This window comes from Temnothorax americanus, unplaced genomic scaffold, assembly GCF_048541705.1.
Source record: "Temnothorax americanus isolate GAGA-0224 unplaced genomic scaffold, ASM4854170v1 Scaffold142, whole genome shotgun sequence".
Classification (NCBI taxonomy): Eukaryota; Metazoa; Arthropoda; class Insecta; order Hymenoptera; family Formicidae; genus Temnothorax; species Temnothorax americanus.
Genome location: NW_027509278.1, coordinates 90,001 through 106,978, shown reverse-complemented (window position 1 = coordinate 106,978; position 16,978 = coordinate 90,001). Strand labels below are relative to the sequence as shown.

Sequence of the window (16,978 nt, the reverse complement as noted above, 5' to 3'; positions counted from 1 at the left end):
ACGCAACACATTATATCCCGACGTTGGCGACGTTTCCATAAGAGATTGTTATGTCGCAAATGGCTCTTGCAGTCGATACCGATAAATTGTATTACACATATTATCGTATCGCTGTATCGTTAGTACCGAAAGTTAAAATCATTAATTAATTGATTCGTATGCTTCCTACTCCGGAAAATTCAGCAAAATCACAGAATTGAAAAGAAACACATCAGAGAGAGAGTTCTCGTTGTAATATTTCGATAACAATGTGATTGTTGCGCCAAGTGCGATCTCTTATTCCTGTGATTCGTCGCCCTGGTAAAAAAATTTATTATTTTTTCTCATAAATTTTCTAAGAATTGAGACTTATGAGAAATTAAAAAAAAATACATAAAATCTCTCTCAGATACTTTTAGAAATAATTGGATAAAAATTTTCGCAATATCTCAGTATCTGCATGAATAAAAAATTTCTGAAAAATTTTCTTATATTTATTCAGATTTCTTCAAAGATGTGTGTTGGCGGGAAAAATTTAAAATATTTTATTCTGATTTTGTCTGTTTTTCTGAAAAACGTTTCAATTTGTATTTAAAAATCTGAAAAATTCTGAGCATTCTGAGAGTCTGAAAATTTTTATAGAAATTCTGATTAATAATATAAAAAATTCTGAAGAATTAATTGAAGAATTAATATAAAGAATTCTGAAGATTCCATCAGGGCGTTCTTCAGATAACATGAGACGCAGAATCAGCCTACCAAACTTAACATTAGACGCAAGAACAAACGATATGCATGTCAACGTCGTCTATGATCTAATAACACTCTGATATTGAAAAGCTGCTGGAAAACTGCCAATTTGAGTTTTCCCACACCAGTGCCCTAAACTCAAGTTTCGTTCCGAAGTTTGATTAAACGAGCCTCTGAATAATCAAAGGCGTTTCGCCAATTATTTGACTTGGCTCATACAAGATCAGACGTGGTCCGCAGACAAGCGTAAAGATTAACACCACCGCAGCTGAATGCGAAAATAAGATCGGCGGCAGAGAGCCGCCGTATATATTGCACAAGTTAAGACCCCGTATTTACGCGGGATTCAGCGGCAAGTGCCCGCACGTGTAACGAGGCGCGAATTTACAACTAGACAAACTTTACGGCCCATAAATCAAAACCGTCACAATTTCAAACTGAATTTTCGTTCGAACTCGATAGCGTTGTTTTATTTATATAAAAAAAGAGAACCTAGACAGCATGCATGTCTAAAAGGTAAAAGATGTCTTAAAGATGTCTTTTAGACATGCAGGCGTGCTGTTTGGGAGAAAGCGAGACAAAGAGTTGTCGCGTCTATTATTCGGGGACCCATGTGCCCGAAGTCGAGACTCGTCGCCGCGACGACCGACGGTTTGAAACCGGAATCCTGTCGCGCGACCGCCGGGAGTTCTCTCCCCGCGGCGCAGCGCGAGGCACAAGAGATATACATAAACCCGATTCGTCTCGTATGTCTATTCTTACGTTCATAAGGTTATTTACACTCGGTGTCTGACACCATTTCGGTGGCTCAAGCCGCGGCAACTCGGAGCCAAGCGCGACTATTTGTCCGCGTCCGAAATGCGTCTATAGCGAGGCTCTCTCGAGTTGCTGTCGAAAAGCGCGCTCCGCGTCTCACGAGACGGAAATCCGAAGGTTTATTAGAACAGCCGATTGTTTGAAGTTTGAGGACGTACGAGGCCTGAGGAAAGCTCCCGCATCGCGAGCCACGATTTCTGTGCATCATCACTTGGTTGTTTCGGAAGTTTCATCTCGGTTGCTCATTACTTCGCACTCGGTTAAAATATGTCGATTCTTTTAGAATATTGTACAAATATTATTGTTGTTATTGTAGGATTGTTTTAATCAATGAATAGATTTTATATACGATTAAATGTATACGAAAGTGTGTTTTACATAAAAATTTATAAACAAATTCGTAACCCAAACATCCGTATTGTAAAAAGAATCTCTCGCAACGTCTACGCAATTCTTCAGAAAGAGAGAAAACATCGTATTTTGATAGCAGATGCAAGAACATCCGGAGATGTGTCACGGCTGTCAAAATTAAAAGACAAGACGAACAATAAAAATAGATCTGAGTTGTTCCGTTTCGTCTCATGTATGTGGTAACATTTTCCTTTTCAATTTTGTGATTTACTTGAAATTTTTTCTGTTTGAAACACGAGAATTTCTTACGTCAATTAATGATTTTAACTTTCGGTGACAACTGCCAAAACCATTTGCAACAATAATCTCTTTATTTAAACATTGGGATATTGTGCGTTACACCCGTTCACAATCTTCAGAGCAAACTCGTTTAAGAACGGCCACACGCATACAAAATATATAACCAGTGCAAACGCGTCAAGATTATCAAACAATATAACAATAAAAACATTCGAGTCAGCATAACAATGTTACAAACTCTAATATAAACTTATTATCCTAGGATGTCTTGATAATCGGTGTCAAATCAACCAGCCACAAATCTATCCCTTTTAACCGGCATGTTAACATAGATACTAATTTACAGTATTTTTACTCGCTGCATAATACTCTCGTTAAACAAATATTTTCAAGAGATATTTTGCCACGTGTCCTTTTATATACCCGCTGCGATTCCCGTCGCAAGGAGGGTCGCAAAGCTTACCCGATTCCGAAAAGTACGGGAAGATACGCGTTGGCATTTGCTCGATACCGCGCGACAGCGCGACGATAAGGCACATTAACACTCGTGGATTACGTGAACCGCGCGACGCGACGGGCCGAAAGGAACTGGACGGTGGCCGCGACCCCACGGACCCCACCACAAGCCGGCACTCGGCCGACGAATGTAAACATTCGTGACAGCTGCAGCTGATCGACGAAGTACACGGCTCCGATTCTAGCCCCGATAGCGGCGATAGCGATCCACTGTTATACATGCGAGTACATACGTACGAGTCAAATATTATGGCTCACGAATGCGGGCGACTATAAAGCGGCAGGTACTGCCCAGAATACTATTTCGACTCGACACTCGCTGTGCCAAATATTTGCGATAAACACGTTTCGCTGTGTTACCTAGAAACATTCGAGAGAGATTTAACGAGATTTGAGTTTTATACTTCTTACATCATGTGCTAACTATGTACAGATCCATTAAAGTACTACAAATCGTGTGCGACGTAAGAAATATTTCGTAGTCATCCAAACACCACATAAATCTAAAATGTCTAAAAAAATATTTTTACGTATTTATATTTCTTAGACTTTTGTGTTGCCTGTAGACAAATATTGCATTTCACTATAAAATAAATCAGCAGCGAATATACTAAGGATCGAAAATCAACGCACAAATGAGAGTAAACACTTCTTAATCGGATATCTATATGTAGACATCTATATAACAAATTCTAGTTTCAATCATGTATAGTTGGTAGGTCTCAAATTCGATTTCGACTCTTATCCTTTATACACACCTTAGTTGTAAGAAGCTAATTAAAAGTTTTGAATGAAAGAATATAAGTTTGCGAGGTAGAAAACTGTAATGGAGATTGATAAAAAACTAATACATTCATACATATGTATTAAAAATGTCATGTAACTATATCATGGCTTTGGTTTCATATGACTACGTAAACAAAATAGGAACCGCAAACTATATTTTATATTATTTTCAACTAATATCATCCATTGGAATGTATATAAGTACATAACGGTATAGCTACTGCAAGATTTACTTCATTGAGTCTCGCAGCAATATTATGCCTAACATATTGCACACCTATATTTAAAAATTAATATCTGATAAAACGTGGTACCCGATACCGCTAAGCAGTAGAACTAATTAATCTGATAACATTTGGTATGAATCACACGTAAAACAATTGCAAAAGAAATTGGGAAATTCACAGCTGATATAAATACAATACCTCACTCTTATAATTCTGCATATAATTTATGGTTGGGTAACTAGTTTTTTATTCTAAAATGGGAAACACTATTTTTCGAACAAGAATCGTGTGCACACAGTAAGTAAATAATGTATTAGGTGTATGCAAAAGTTTTAGTCTTTTTTTCGCTTTAAGTGCATAATATATGTAATACAATTCAGTTATCAAAATATTTTCCTTCGTTTTCTGTAACTTTCTGTCATCTTTCGGGCAAGTTATGAATTTCTTTACGAAAAACATCGGTTTGGAAGCAATAAAATCGTAGATCTATTTTCGTATTTCAGTCACATTTTGAAAGCGCTGTCCGGCTAAAGAATGCTGCATCGATCGGAATAGATGATAATCAGAAGGCGCCAACTCGGGTAAATTTCCCAGCCCAAATCAAATATGATTTGCTGAATACAAAGAGCAACATGCGGTTTTCGTCGCTCATCGTGTTCACTATTGTTTTACCAGATTGTGTTTATCATTAAATCATGACATATGATGATTTACAAACTTAATTCATAACCAACTCTTTAAAAACGCAGAAAGGCAAGAATTTATTTGAGATTTAAATAATGATAATAGAACGCTGAAGAAAAAGACTAAAATTTTTGCATACAACTACTACCTCATTGTTATCACATATTATTATAATAGTTTTACCCTGCGATAGTACCAATACCAATAGCCAAAAGATTCAAGACTGAATTTAAAATTGGTTCAATAGAGAAATCTGATTGATATATGCTTTTAATTTTGGCCGAAGCTAATTGTAAGAGTATACACTAATCAAATCCATGAATTTTGCAAAGCATTTCTCTGTTGAACACAGCCATTGTTTTCAATTTCATGCAGATCTAGTTTACTACCTATTCAAATAAAAAATACCTTAGACAAAGCTAATTTAGCCCACCTGACTTCTAAAACTATGTCTGATAATTTGCATCATCCATCCATTATTATCTAATGGCAGGCTAATATTACGACGCTTCATCATTTGCATTATCCTTAAGAGACTCTATACCCATAGTCCATATTACCGATGTATCTGTATTTACAGTCACTTCAGAATTTTCATACGTATTTGAGGTACTTATCAAACCGCCAAATTGCATAGTTGAGTTATCTGAAGCATAAGAAAAGCAAATCAGAAAGATTGTTCAACATATTGATGCGACTTATTCATTTCTAGATGAAATAAATGAGATATATAAAACATACTTAAATTCCATTTCAAACCAGTTGTTGATATACAATTAACGGAACAACCGAATGGGAGTAGACCACACCAAGACTTCTGTTCTACCAGGATCTGTGGTATATGTATGCTGTGCAAACCAGGTTTTAATATCCATGTCAAAGAGTTGCTTGCGACTTGTAGTACCTGTAAAAATGATCTCGATCAGAATACGTAACATGGAGACGCAATCACAAGTCTATCTATCAAATAGACACTCTACCCGTATATTTCCCACGAGCTTCTCACTTTTGTACAAGGTATTGACGTTGCCGATGATATGGTCAAATCTACCCGACGTTTCTGCAAGCACGTATATTTCACCTAACTGCCAAAAATAAAATATTATTCGTTTCATTACATACAACATTAATTTCAAAGGAACATTAACAAGAATTTCTAGAATTACATTTATATTGCGCGTTCTGGCGTAGTGCGCAACTTGCAACAAAGCTTTGGTATAATCTGTGTGATTCTGATCGGGCGTCTCAATGACAGTAGATCCTATACTTCTCAACTTCTGGATCAGGGACAGCGGACAGCTGTCCATATCCCCTGTGATAAGATTCGGTACGTATCGCTCGTCGTTCAATACGTCTATCCCCTGTTCCTCCAGATACTTCAGCCACCTTTGCGTTCCGCCATCCACAGTGACGGTGACTCGAGCTGCTTACATAAAAAGATACATAAATTAACAATGTAAGTTGTGGCACTTGGTTGTCAAGGCTATTCTACAATTGCGTAAGAGTAAGGAGTAAGAGTAAGAGTAAGAAATTGACCAATCACAGTGAGAATTTGAGGAAAATAATCGACTGTGATTGATCAATTTGTTACTCTTACTCTTACTCCTTACTCTTACGCAATTGTAGAATAGCCTTAATTCTTTGCAATCGCAATAACAAGCGACAGGATCACAAGATATGCGTATTTTTAATCGGCATACCTTTGCGCCAGAATTGAAGCAGCACATCGTGCCTCCAGTATATGGGACGATTCAGCACGATCACCGCGTACTCGCAATACGCGCCATCCTGAAACGCGTCGAGCGGACTCCACGTTGTCCCATGGCCGGTCGCCGGCTCCTGTTGCATCATGCGATCTGACGCGACGTGTCCCATCACTGAAAAGGGTCAAGGTTAAGGCGCGGAAAATCCGGCAGCATGAGTTTACGTAACAGAAGGTTAAGGCGCCGGTATGTGATTTTTCCGTCGCGTGTGTTCCGTCATGTGGTTTTCGCGTCACAAGAACTCTATCTCGTTACGCGGCAAAAATTGTCGGAGGAGCGACGGAGAAAGAGAAAAAGACGGGATGTCTCCTCCGTTTGTCCTCGCAGATCCGTATTCCGTATCCGCGGCGTAGACGATCGTCGTCCACACGTGAGACTCGAAGGAATGCACGCTGTGTTGCATTCGAATACGTACTCGCCGGCATGCCTCGTGCGTCGCGAGAAATTACGTGATCGACCTCGTGTCTCATCACTACGTCGTACGTTGTTCATTAACGACGCGATAACGGTAAACGGAGCGCCGCTCAGGCGCTCACTGACGCTCACGCCGCTCTTATCTCGTTGTCACTTACCGCCGACCACCGGCGATCTGCGAGGCCTCGTAAAAAGCCTAATTTTACTTTCAAATTAAACATCGCGAAAAACGCGAAACATGGGTCTCGGAAATCGCGCCAAGATCGTGTCTGATATTTATCGCGCGGGCGTCGCTTGAAATCCTATCGAGCTGAAACGAGCTGAATGTATTTGTATTTTCGACTTTCGAGTTCGAGTCGAGTGTGCCATATCGAAGTCACGTCAGATTACGCAACGATCGAGATTACGAATTGGAGAATTAAGGATTCGACCAATTAAAACGAAGCGATCCAGGGGCCCGATTTTACTGCCCTTAGGCCGAGTTTCCACTGAACGCGTCACGCGTCGCGTCATCCGAGTTAACCAATCAAAACGTCCCATTTTGATCACGGTCCACGGTCGTAGACCGTGATCCCGTCACAAGTAATGTAATAAAATAGTACTACGTTGACGCGAGCGTTACTTCTGTAGTAACTTACGATAATTCCTTCGCGTACACGGGATTTTCCTTCGCGTAAACGGGATTTTGTAGTAACTTGCGATAATTTACTCCGCGTAAACGAGTGATATATCGTAAGTTACTACAGAAGTAACGCTCGCGTAAACGTAGTATAAGATGTGTTAATTGGTTAACTTGTAATGACGCGACGCGTGACGCGCTCAGTGGAAACTCAGCCTCAGCTTATTCTAGGTCTACAATGCGAGTGCGAGTCGTAAAGTTGTGAGTCGTAAGAATTGATCAATCACAATCGAATTTGAGGAGAATAATCGACTGTGATTGGTCAATTCTTGCGACTCACGACTTTGCGACTCGCACTCGCATTGTAGACCTAGCATAGGCTGAGTTTCCACTGAGCGCGTCACGCGTCGCGTCATCACAAGTTAATCAATCAACACATCCTATCTTGCATTGTAGACGTTGTAGACCCAGCATTACACCTTTTCCAACATTTGAGAGAAAAAGAGGAAAGTATGTACATACAAGTCTAGTTAAAAAGAACAGACCTCTTGTTTTCACATTTCACACTATTTCAAATTCACAGTGCGTTTTCCAACAAGAACAAGAACTTCGATCCAGTACGGGCTTAGGGTTGATTTATAATAGCCGTAACCGTTGATTTAAGCCGTAAATCTTTAAAAAATTGACTAATCACAGTCGAATGTGAGAAGAATAATCGACTGTGATTGGTCAATTTCTTAAAGATTACGGCTTAAATCAACGGTTACGGCTATTATAAACCAACCTTTATTTGCGGTTAGGGTTGGGGTTGGAGTTACCGGTTAACAGTTGTGAATTGGACCAATCAAAGCAAAGCAGCTACTCCATAGACGCGGAAACGCCATGCGGCAGAGTGCGTTGACCAATCACAAATTTTGATTTTGCCGCAGGCGACTTGCGGCAGCCTTCTGATTGGTCAACGCACTTTACCGCACGGCGTTTCCGCGTCTATGGAATCTATAGCGTTTTCGATTTGGTGACTCGACCGACCCTGGGTCGGTCGAGTCAGATCTCAAGTTCGATTTAAAACTCGATATCTTTAGGAACGCACTCAGTATCATGACGGAAGGTGTCAAGGTGTGTCTCCTAACCTATTACTGATAGTTCACGGAAGCTCGGGGATGACGCGTGGCTCAGTGCCTACGCGAATGATTAGTAACACCAAGGTCCGTGGTTCGAATCCGACCCGGCCTTCGTCCCATATATGCTTTGTTGAGAAGTTTTTTCCGATTAAGATTCTTATGGATTAATGATCTGCACGATTGGGAATCGGAAAGGATTCACAATCTGCAAGGTTGAAAGATTCGTAAAAAGGATCAAAAAGATTATGAACGTGTGTATCACGGTGGTAGTGTGAATGAATGAATAACTAGGTCTACATTGCTTGTACTAATTACCTTAGGGTACAAGGCACCTTATTTCCTCATCCGAGGAATGTAACTGATAAAACCCCCCTTCACGGAAGCTCTAGCACTATTAGCACATGCGGAACTTCATACTTCAATAGATCTCGAGAAAATTTTTCAGCTCGTATTAAGTAAATGTAATAAATATAACAAATGAGTGGATTAGGTAAGAAATTTGTACTGTTAGTAATTACTGTTAATTATAAAAAAGAACAAATGTACATATATGTACATTTGTTTTATTACATTTACTTAATACGAGCTGAAAAACTTTCGCGAGATCTTTTGAAGTATGAAGTTCCGCATGTGCCAATAGTGCTAGAGCTTTCGTGCTGAACTGTCAGTAATAGGTTAGGAGACACACCTTCCGCCATGATACTGAGTGCGTTCCTAAAAATATCGAGTTTTAAATCGAACTTGAGATCTGACTCGACCCGATCCTGAGGGTGCCATTACATGGAGCGCGGAAACGCGGAACAGAATAGTAACTATTAGATTCCGCGTTTCCGCGAGTTGAGTCCCGCACGTTTGAACGGAAAAGCGGAATCCGCTATTATCGTGTATGTATGTATGGCTGCGTTTCGATATTCACTGCCAGTACTTAACGCAGCCTATGTATGTATGTACCCTGGCTTGCATATAAGATATACTTCATAATAACCATCAACATGATGTTTGGATCTATAATATTATACTGCCACTTTTATTAAATAATAAAGTAATCGAAGAGTATGTGTAAAAGCTTTTTTTTCAATGTGATTAAACAGCTCCGAAATTTGATGGAGTATACTGTATCCGCGTTGACAACGGATTTTGACGCGTTCGTTCCGCGAGTTTGTTTCTCCTTATATTACATGGAGCACAATTTGCGCGGAAAAGCGGAACAGTATAGTGACAAATAGACATTTGTATTCATTTCTTAAAATTGTGTTCACGTAATTCATTGCAATTTTTATTAATATGCTTATCTTTTCAGCTTATCTATTGAATACAAGCCTTTTAATCAATAAATACCGTTAAAAATTAATATTTTATAATTCTCCGTTCCGCTTTTCCGCTCAAAATATGCTCCATGTAATATTAAGGCATTCAAAACAGACGGAACGGATCGACGGAAATCTAGTAAATTTTGTCTTCCGCGCTTCCGCGTTTCCGCGTTTCCGCGCTCCATGTAATGGCACCCTGAGTCGGGTCGAGTCACCAAATCGAAAATGCTATTAATGGGTGCGTTCAGCCGATACTCCGCTAGCCTAGCAATCGTGAGCAGTCGCTCGTTTCCTCTCCTTTTAATCCATTGGGTCAAAGGAGAGGAAACGAGCGAAAACGAGCGACTGCTCACGATTGCTAGGCTAGCGGAGTATCGGCTGAACGCACCCAATGGCTCCTGCACACAGGACGCGGCAGCGCGACAATGCGGCAACGCGGTGACCAATCACCATCTGCCTTTCCGTACTACTTTCAGAAGTAGAACGGAAAGGCAAGACGGTAATTGGTTACCGCGGTGCCGCGTTGCCGCATTGCCGCGCTGCCGCGTCCTGTGTGCAGGAGCCATTAGCATAGCATAAGTACTAAAGTGCAGGAACCAAAACAAATAGACTTCGCAGCTCCATTCCATATAGTTACCACCGGTTCGGTTTGTATGTAAATTTGCGCAATTGTTCCTGTGATCGACTCACGACGCTTTCGCAATCCACAACTTGCTCCAATTGTTAGACCGATAAGCGCGATGTTCCATCTTCGCAAAGACATCAACTCGGTCCTTTCTTGCAGATAGCAGCCGATGAGCTCGAAAACTTGGATATGGAGAAACATACCGGGCGTTCCAGGTCGATGCAACGATGTGATTTACACGCGGTCGAAATTGCAGCCGATTTCGCGCGATCTTCTTATATTCTTTGGCGGTGATGTCCAAGTATGTTCAAAATCGATCGACGAATAAATAATTGTAATCTACTCTCTCATGCCTCGTTCCATTATCTTGCCACCTGAAGACACTTCAAAACACTTTTCTTCTTTAAAAAATTATGTGACGACTCTTTAAAAATTATAAAAACTTCCTGTTATATTTTAAATTTGTAAATTATTTATTGTTATAAACAGAATGATAAATTTATTTTGCCAGTGAATAGAATAACAAAGTAATTTAAATCTACCGTAACTGGCAATATATAACGTCTTTACCGATATGAACATTGAAAATTTATTGTTATATTAAAAATAATTATATGGAGTATATGAGAGGCATCATTATATTTTAGAATAGATCATTAATTATGCAACTTATTCTTAAAATTTTTTGCTTGCATTATATATGTATTTAAACGAATATAACGACACGATATATATTTATATTAACACAACTATTGAATAAAAATTATCGCAGGACGTTCAAGAAAACATGGAAAAGCATTCAGATAGCAAGAAATATGTGAAATGGAGTTTAGAGAACACAGCAACTATACTTTCTGAACAGTTTCCAAGAAGTTACATATTTGTTGTTCGTCCATCCAGGTAAATTATCATAACGTTACGTATGGAAACTGAAATATTTCAATGTTTCTATTTTGACATTTGATAATGCATGATAATTAGATGTACTAATGATTAAAAGGATTTATATAATTTTTTTAACTGTCCAGTTCATATCAAGTTACTTACACAACAATCTCGTTTTTGTTTCAGAATGACAATAACAAGAAACGCAGTATTCAGTTGTTTCGATAATTTCATACTGGGAGATAAATACGGCACACCTACATTTTGCCCAATGCACAAAGCTATACAACATTTAAGGGATCTCCTTCTTTGTTGTCTGGAACACGTTAAAACATTAAAAATGGGAGAAGTATGCATCGGAGGCACAAACCATAATTTATAAAAAAAAATTTATAAATCAATGTAATATAGCTGTCTACAACTTTAATATGCAACTGTATTTATAACTCATACCTTGACAATGTTCTTAAAAGATATAAATGTGTTATATCTATATACATATTAAGTAGATATAACATCGCGAGGTACTGAATTCATATTTCAACATTTTGTAGGATATCGATAGCCATAATATCGAAACTACAAATTTAAGTCTAATGGGCTTCAGTAAGGGATGTGCGGTTTTGAATCAGTTTCTTTACGAGTTTCATTATTATGATGATAACTCGAGTGACGATCCTAATATAAATAACTTTATCAAACTCATTAAAGATATGTGGTGGCTAGATGGCGGACACAATGGTCCCAGAAATACATGGATTACTGATCAAAATATACTTCGTTCCTTTGTTAAATTAAGTGAGACCTAGACAAATATTTCAAAGTAATAATCTTCCAATATATTATTTTGATATAACATGATAAAATATCTTCTTCAGGAATAAACGCTCATATACATGTTACGCCGTATCAAATGCGAGACAAAGACCGGCCATGGATTCAGATGGAAGAAAACATGTTCAATGATACCTTACAAAAAATGGGAGTATCTGTACAACGAATTTTACACTTTGGTGACAAAGCGCGAAATCTCTCGTCGCATTTCAATGTTCTTACAGATATCAAAAGTAATGTGCAGTAAAACCATCGTACTCAGTTTCCTGAAAATTCGCTGCATAATTGAACATTTGTGTATGAATCGTAAAATTAATAGGTCGCAATAGATTGCAACTTCTTCACTTCAGAATCAAAGTAAAGTCGTATGAAAATAATCTTGTTGACGATATAATTGATATTTCGGTGTTGCAAACTATTTCATAATTTATACTTTTCAAGTATATTGATTATAAGAAGAGTTTAATAGAATTTATATTTTACGGAATATTTTCATAATGTACATATTGATTACTGTTTATTCTAAATACTCTTATTCTAGTCATAAATAATAAAAATTTGTTAAATGTAAATCATATAATATTTATATACAATATACATTGTACAATTTTATTATGAAATTATTTTCCTATGTGATATGTATAATATCTTTATGAACAATTACTAATGTAGTTAACACTAAATACTATAATTGTTTATTTTATTTAGTAATCTCTAAGGAAATATGATATTTTATGATTCTCGCTTTTTCTTTTTATACAAATCTCGTTTCATATTTTTCTTTCTATTTTTAATTATTATCTAATAATATCTATCTTCATAATTATAAAGCAAAAAATGGAAGATTACGTATATGATAATAAATATACATATATAGAAAAATAATATAAAGTTAACTAGTACAAGTAATATTACAATAGAGGAATATCTCTGTAAAGAGAAAGATCATCTTTGCACATACAGTTCTTATTACATTATTCTTTACATTATTCTATCTTTCATAAATAAATGTATTGCGCTACGCTAGTTTAAAGAGAAAACTTGTATTATCTATTTACTTACTCAAATATACTTTCTTAAATCTGATATTTCTTTCTATTTCTAGATATTGATAAATGTTTATTTAAATGAAAAAAAAATAATTGTTTTCTTGTAGTAATTGTAATGTAGTTTTAATATTAATTACAACTAAGAAAAAAATATTTTTTAATTGAATATCTTAACTGATAATATGTATCAGCATTAATAAAATAACTTCTTAACTCTAGAAAACTTCATTATCAATTTTTTAATAGTATTTTAGCGATTATTTTAGCTTTACAAACCTTGCTTTATGTAAATGTTATGGTCAAAGCCCGAAACGCGGCATTCTTAGGATTGACTGGTCAATCCTGCGGAACAACCAAGCATCTTGGTTAAAGCAGTTTTTAGGAATAGGCTTGGAATTAAATTAATTTTTTTATGCGAAGGAGGGCTCTCCCCTGCCTATTTGTGTACTGTCTTTTTATACACTCGTTTTATACATACCTATCAGAAAATGACCACAGACTTTTACCAAAACGCTTGGTTGTTCGGCAGAATTGATTTATAGTTAATCCTAGGATTGCCCGTGTTTCGGGCTTTGACCATAACATATAGATGAATGCACTTTCATGAAAATCTAAAATAATAAGAATATTCTAAGCATCTATCTAGCATTTATATTTGGTTGTTGCCATTCTTGTGTGTCACGATGTATAAATTCGTACAAGAAGCGGTTTTTTTTTTTCGATGTGAATTATAGCTCACTTTCTTCACTAACATTTGTTTGCGCATTTAGGTCCATGAAAAGTTACTCCTAACTCTGTAATAAATACGAATAATAAGTAACAAATCTAAGTTAACAAATATAATTCTAAATTACTTTACATTTACATACACAGGATGGCCCGAACGTTCAGCCAGACTTTGTGATCTTAGGAAATTTAAGGCTCCATTATGCGTTGTTATGTGCTCATAACGACAGTTGCGCAGCTTTTTTATCATATAGTATACTTGCGCAACCGTCATTATGAGCACATAACGACAGCATAACGAGTACAGAATCGCGGCTCTGTAGCGCGATTTTCCAACTCGTTATCGTTATTTGCAGTATCGTTATCGTTATATTGTCGTTGCGCAGCTGTTTTATCATGTAGTATACCTGCGTAACTGTCGTTATAAGCACACAACGACAGCATAACGAGTTACAGAATCGCACTACTGGGCTCTCGCCGCGGTTATGTAATAGCCCGGGAAGTAGAGGCCAAAATTGGATATGATTTTATTAAACTTGAAAAGCCATTTTTTCTCTTATTCTAGTGTTGAAAATGACGAAATGCAGAGTCTAGCTGCGGCCTTCCGGGACGGCGGGCGTCGGGATGCCGTTGCCCAGGAGCCTTAATTCTGATTGTGAACAAAAAATTTCCTGTAAATGAGTCGAAAAATGCTTCCTTAAGAAGATAGCGTTTAAAAACTTCTAAAATCACGTTTTTAAATACATTTTTTGCAAATATTTAGGAAACTGCCTTTTTTAACAAAAAGTTATAGAGAATTAAATTATCTTTCAAATGAGACCAAAATATTTTTTTTACGTTTTATAGGTCTTCAGATAACCAATTTTAAATGCACAAAAAAATGTTTTTTCTGCTATTGACAGTAAAGCTTTTGAGAACTACTCTTTATTTGTGCTATTATGACCTTAGCTAATTTTTATACATCTTATTAGTTACTCTGCTAAAAAATTTTACTTTTCTACATTGTTTAAACAAATCCTAAATCTAGGAGGATGAAAAGAAAAACGGAAGGTAAAAAGAAACTGGAAAATGTGTAATAACTGGTTATCTCAAAACCTGTGAAACGTAATAAAAATATTTTGGTCTCATTTGAAAGATAATTCTCTACAACTTTTGTTTCGATACTTTTTATTAAAAAAGGCTTTCCTAGATATCTGTAAAATGTATTAAAAGAAAACGAGATTTTAGAGGTTTTTAGACGATAAATTTTTAAAGAAGCATTCAGCATCTTTCGACCTGTTTGTGAAAAATTTTTGTTCAGAATTAAATTTCCTGTTAGATCTCAAAGTCTACTTAGGGAACGTATATGTATATGTACTATTAGTACTTTCTTTATTAAATTACATAAACTAAACTTACTGCTGAGCTTATATAACACTGCAGCTTCAGCCCATTCATCAGAACCATCACAGCAATCACAATGTCCATCATTAACTTTGTACGATGGTATTCTTGCTGTAAATTTATACAAGTTTCATAGATTATTTCATACATTATTGCAATGAGATTCGATTACAATACCTGCTGACTTTCTTGAACTCTTTTCACAATTGAAGAAACCGTTGCTGCAGGCATTGGTACCTGGTTCATCGCTACCGTCCATTGGACAGTCGCAATAATCATCGTTGACCTTCACAATATCAATCTCCCTCTTCGAAGCAAAGCACACAAATTTCCCGTTGACATTGGGAAGGTACTTGGCGATGTCCTGATCCCGGGTGCCACGCAACGACACCGTCCGACCGTTTTTGTCGCGTATGAGCTTCGAGTGGTACGGTTGATTCCACTTGTCAGCCCGTTTGCCGACGACCACGCGGTGGGTGTCCTGCACCGAGCCGGCGATCAACTTGCCCACGGTAGCCTGATTTAGCTCCTTGAAGTAGAACAGCTGATGGATCACGAATATCACGGCGACTACGAAGACGCACACCAGCATGTACTGGAGCCTCTTTCGCAGGAACCGCCGCTTCCAAGACACCTCGGTCTTCATGTCTGCCGGCTAACCGTTACCGTCGAACGCTGCCGCGAGGCGAATCTCTCCTCGAGGCGACGTTCCGTGCATCGACATCACGCGTGGTCGTCATAGCGCGAACATCTGCGGAGCGTATCTTCTCTGCTTTTCGCAGCTCGAACGTGCAACGTGCAACGCGATCGCGGCGGTCGGCAGCTTTACTTACATACACACGTTAATTAATATACAAGGTGTTCAATAAGACCGCAGGGCGCAGAACAGAACACGCATGTATATTTCAGAGGACAAATGTGCGACTGGGACGAAGGCACGTGGCGAGAGCGAAATCGTGACATAACCTCTCATTTCGGGCATTCAGGATATAAGCCATGATGTTTATTATTAGCTTTTTTTCTCTCCATGTCCAGATTTTTATACAAGTCGTACTCTACGACAGTGAACGTGGGACTCGGTAGGTCGCCGATGGAAATGGCGAGTCGGAAAACTCCGTTGGTTTTTGAGGTGCTCGCCGAGTGCGAAACCACGAAAGCCAGGACCGGCAGCATGACGCTTGTTCATCATCACGTGGATACGCCGGTATTTATGCCGGTGGGAACACAGGTTCATATAATTTCTTCTTTTCTTGCTCAAGCTGCACGCAAAGCGGGTAGTGGTGTTACGTGTCGCAACTCTCAATATCTCACGTATTTATTTACGAATTCTATTTCTAAAATTCTTACAAGACAGATAATGTTTCCAGACAAATACCTGAAAACTAAACCCTAATAAACCTAAGTCTCGCTATTTACCTTATAGACTTATTTGTCTTGACTCTTACTCCGTGACTCACTATGCTCATTCACTTATTTTAAATCTAAAATTCTTTTTCTGTATCTCCTAATCACGTACAACTCTAAACGACTAGTCCTATCCTAACAGATCTCTGCTGTATGCCAAACTTTCAATTTTACTTATTCTTTTAATGAGCCGCTCCAATTGCTACTATACTTCCGATATTAGGACGCGTTGTGTTATTTATAATTAACGAAAATTCAATCTATTCCTTTAAAAAAGGATATCTGAGGATTCCTCTTGAGTTAGAGTTAATTCTTAGTCGTCTCTCGAAGCGGTCACACCTTCGACTTGTCGCTTGTGCTCTGTGCCAAATAAAGTCTTCTAAGTGGTCAATTACCTCCCTTTATTTGATTACAATATTACGTTACGTAACAGTGA

The 16,978-nt window shown here is 37.8% G+C and overlaps 4 protein-coding genes and 1 long non-coding RNA gene across 8 annotated transcripts in view; 3 read left to right on the top strand and 2 right to left on the bottom strand.

The window, feature by feature from the left end:
• Vha100-2 (V-type ATPase subunit a family protein Vha100-2) overlaps positions 1–2,798 on the bottom strand; it is a 37,154-nt gene extending 34,356 nt beyond the window's left edge. Inside the window, exon 1 of the mRNA XM_077401437.1 lies at positions 2,660–2,798. The gene's annotated coding sequence lies outside the window, so the exon portion shown is untranslated. The remainder of the gene's footprint in view (positions 1–2,659) is intronic.
• Positions 2,799–4,022: 1,224 nt separating this feature from the next.
• Positions 4,023–15,784, bottom strand: LOC143894810 (thiamine pyrophosphokinase 1). Its single transcript, XM_077401449.1, has 8 exons — positions 15,316–15,784; positions 15,122–15,249; positions 12,511–12,517; positions 6,110–6,265; positions 5,576–5,832; positions 5,390–5,494; positions 5,151–5,313; positions 4,023–5,055 (listed from the first exon to the last, which is right to left on the bottom strand). The coding sequence occupies exons 1-8, from the start codon at positions 15,782–15,784 to the stop codon at positions 4,910–4,912; spliced, it is 1,431 nt and encodes a 476-aa protein (XP_077257575.1). The 3' UTR covers positions 4,023–4,909.
• The window catches only part of LOC143894811 (uncharacterized), a 98,735-nt gene continuing 87,926 nt past the window's right edge, over positions 6,170–16,978 (top strand). The window contains exon 1 of the long non-coding RNA XR_013256168.1: positions 6,170–6,307. This is a non-coding gene — a long non-coding RNA (uncharacterized LOC143894811). The remainder of the gene's footprint in view (positions 6,308–16,978) is intronic.
• Positions 10,160–12,541, top strand: LOC143894807 (mitochondrial protein C2orf69 homolog). Of its 4 annotated transcripts, none has more exons than XM_077401443.1 (6): positions 10,160–10,287; positions 10,421–10,562; positions 11,034–11,161; positions 11,333–11,495; positions 11,701–11,944; positions 12,025–12,541. In XM_077401443.1, the coding sequence occupies exons 2-6, from the start codon at positions 10,431–10,433 to the stop codon at positions 12,225–12,227; spliced, it is 870 nt and encodes a 289-aa protein (XP_077257569.1). In that variant the 5' UTR covers positions 10,160–10,287; positions 10,421–10,430; the 3' UTR covers positions 12,228–12,541. The 4 variants fall into 4 exon arrangements, with proteins under 4 accessions (XP_077257569.1, XP_077257570.1, XP_077257572.1 ...); XM_077401444.1 differs by having other exon boundaries at positions 10,176–10,358; XM_077401446.1 differs by having other exon boundaries at positions 10,178–10,283.
• Positions 16,166–16,978, top strand: part of Tgt (tRNA-guanine transglycosylase) — a 7,945-nt gene continuing 7,132 nt past the window's right edge. The window contains exon 1 of the mRNA XM_077401442.1: positions 16,166–16,366. Within this exon, the coding sequence (XP_077257568.1) occupies positions 16,166–16,366 (201 nt within the window). The remainder of the gene's footprint in view (positions 16,367–16,978) is intronic.

Bases quoted from the DNA above. Each gene is read 5' to 3' on its own strand.
- LOC143894807 (XM_077401443.1), top strand. From the start codon at position 10,431: ATGAGCTCGAAAACTTGGATATGGAGAAACATACCGGGCGTTCCAGGT. The intron at 11,162-11,332 runs GTAAATTATCAT...TTTTTGTTTCAG, and splicing joins TTTGTTGTTCGTCCATCCAG to AATGACAATAACAAGAAACG. The intron at 11,945-12,024 runs GTGAGACCTAGA...TATCTTCTTCAG, and splicing joins TCGTTCCTTTGTTAAATTAA to GAATAAACGCTCATATACAT.
- LOC143894810 (XM_077401449.1), bottom strand. From the start codon at position 15,784: ATGAAGACCGAGGTGTCTTGGAAGCGGCGGTTCCTGCGAAAGAGGCTC. The intron at 15,250-15,315 runs GTATTGTAATCG...ATAAATTTACAG, and splicing joins GAGTTCAAGAAAGTCAGCAG to CAAGAATACCATCGTACAAA. The intron at 5,495-5,575 runs GTAATTCTAGAA...TATTTTTGGCAG, and splicing joins CCAGAACGCGCAATATAAAT to TTAGGTGAAATATACGTGCT.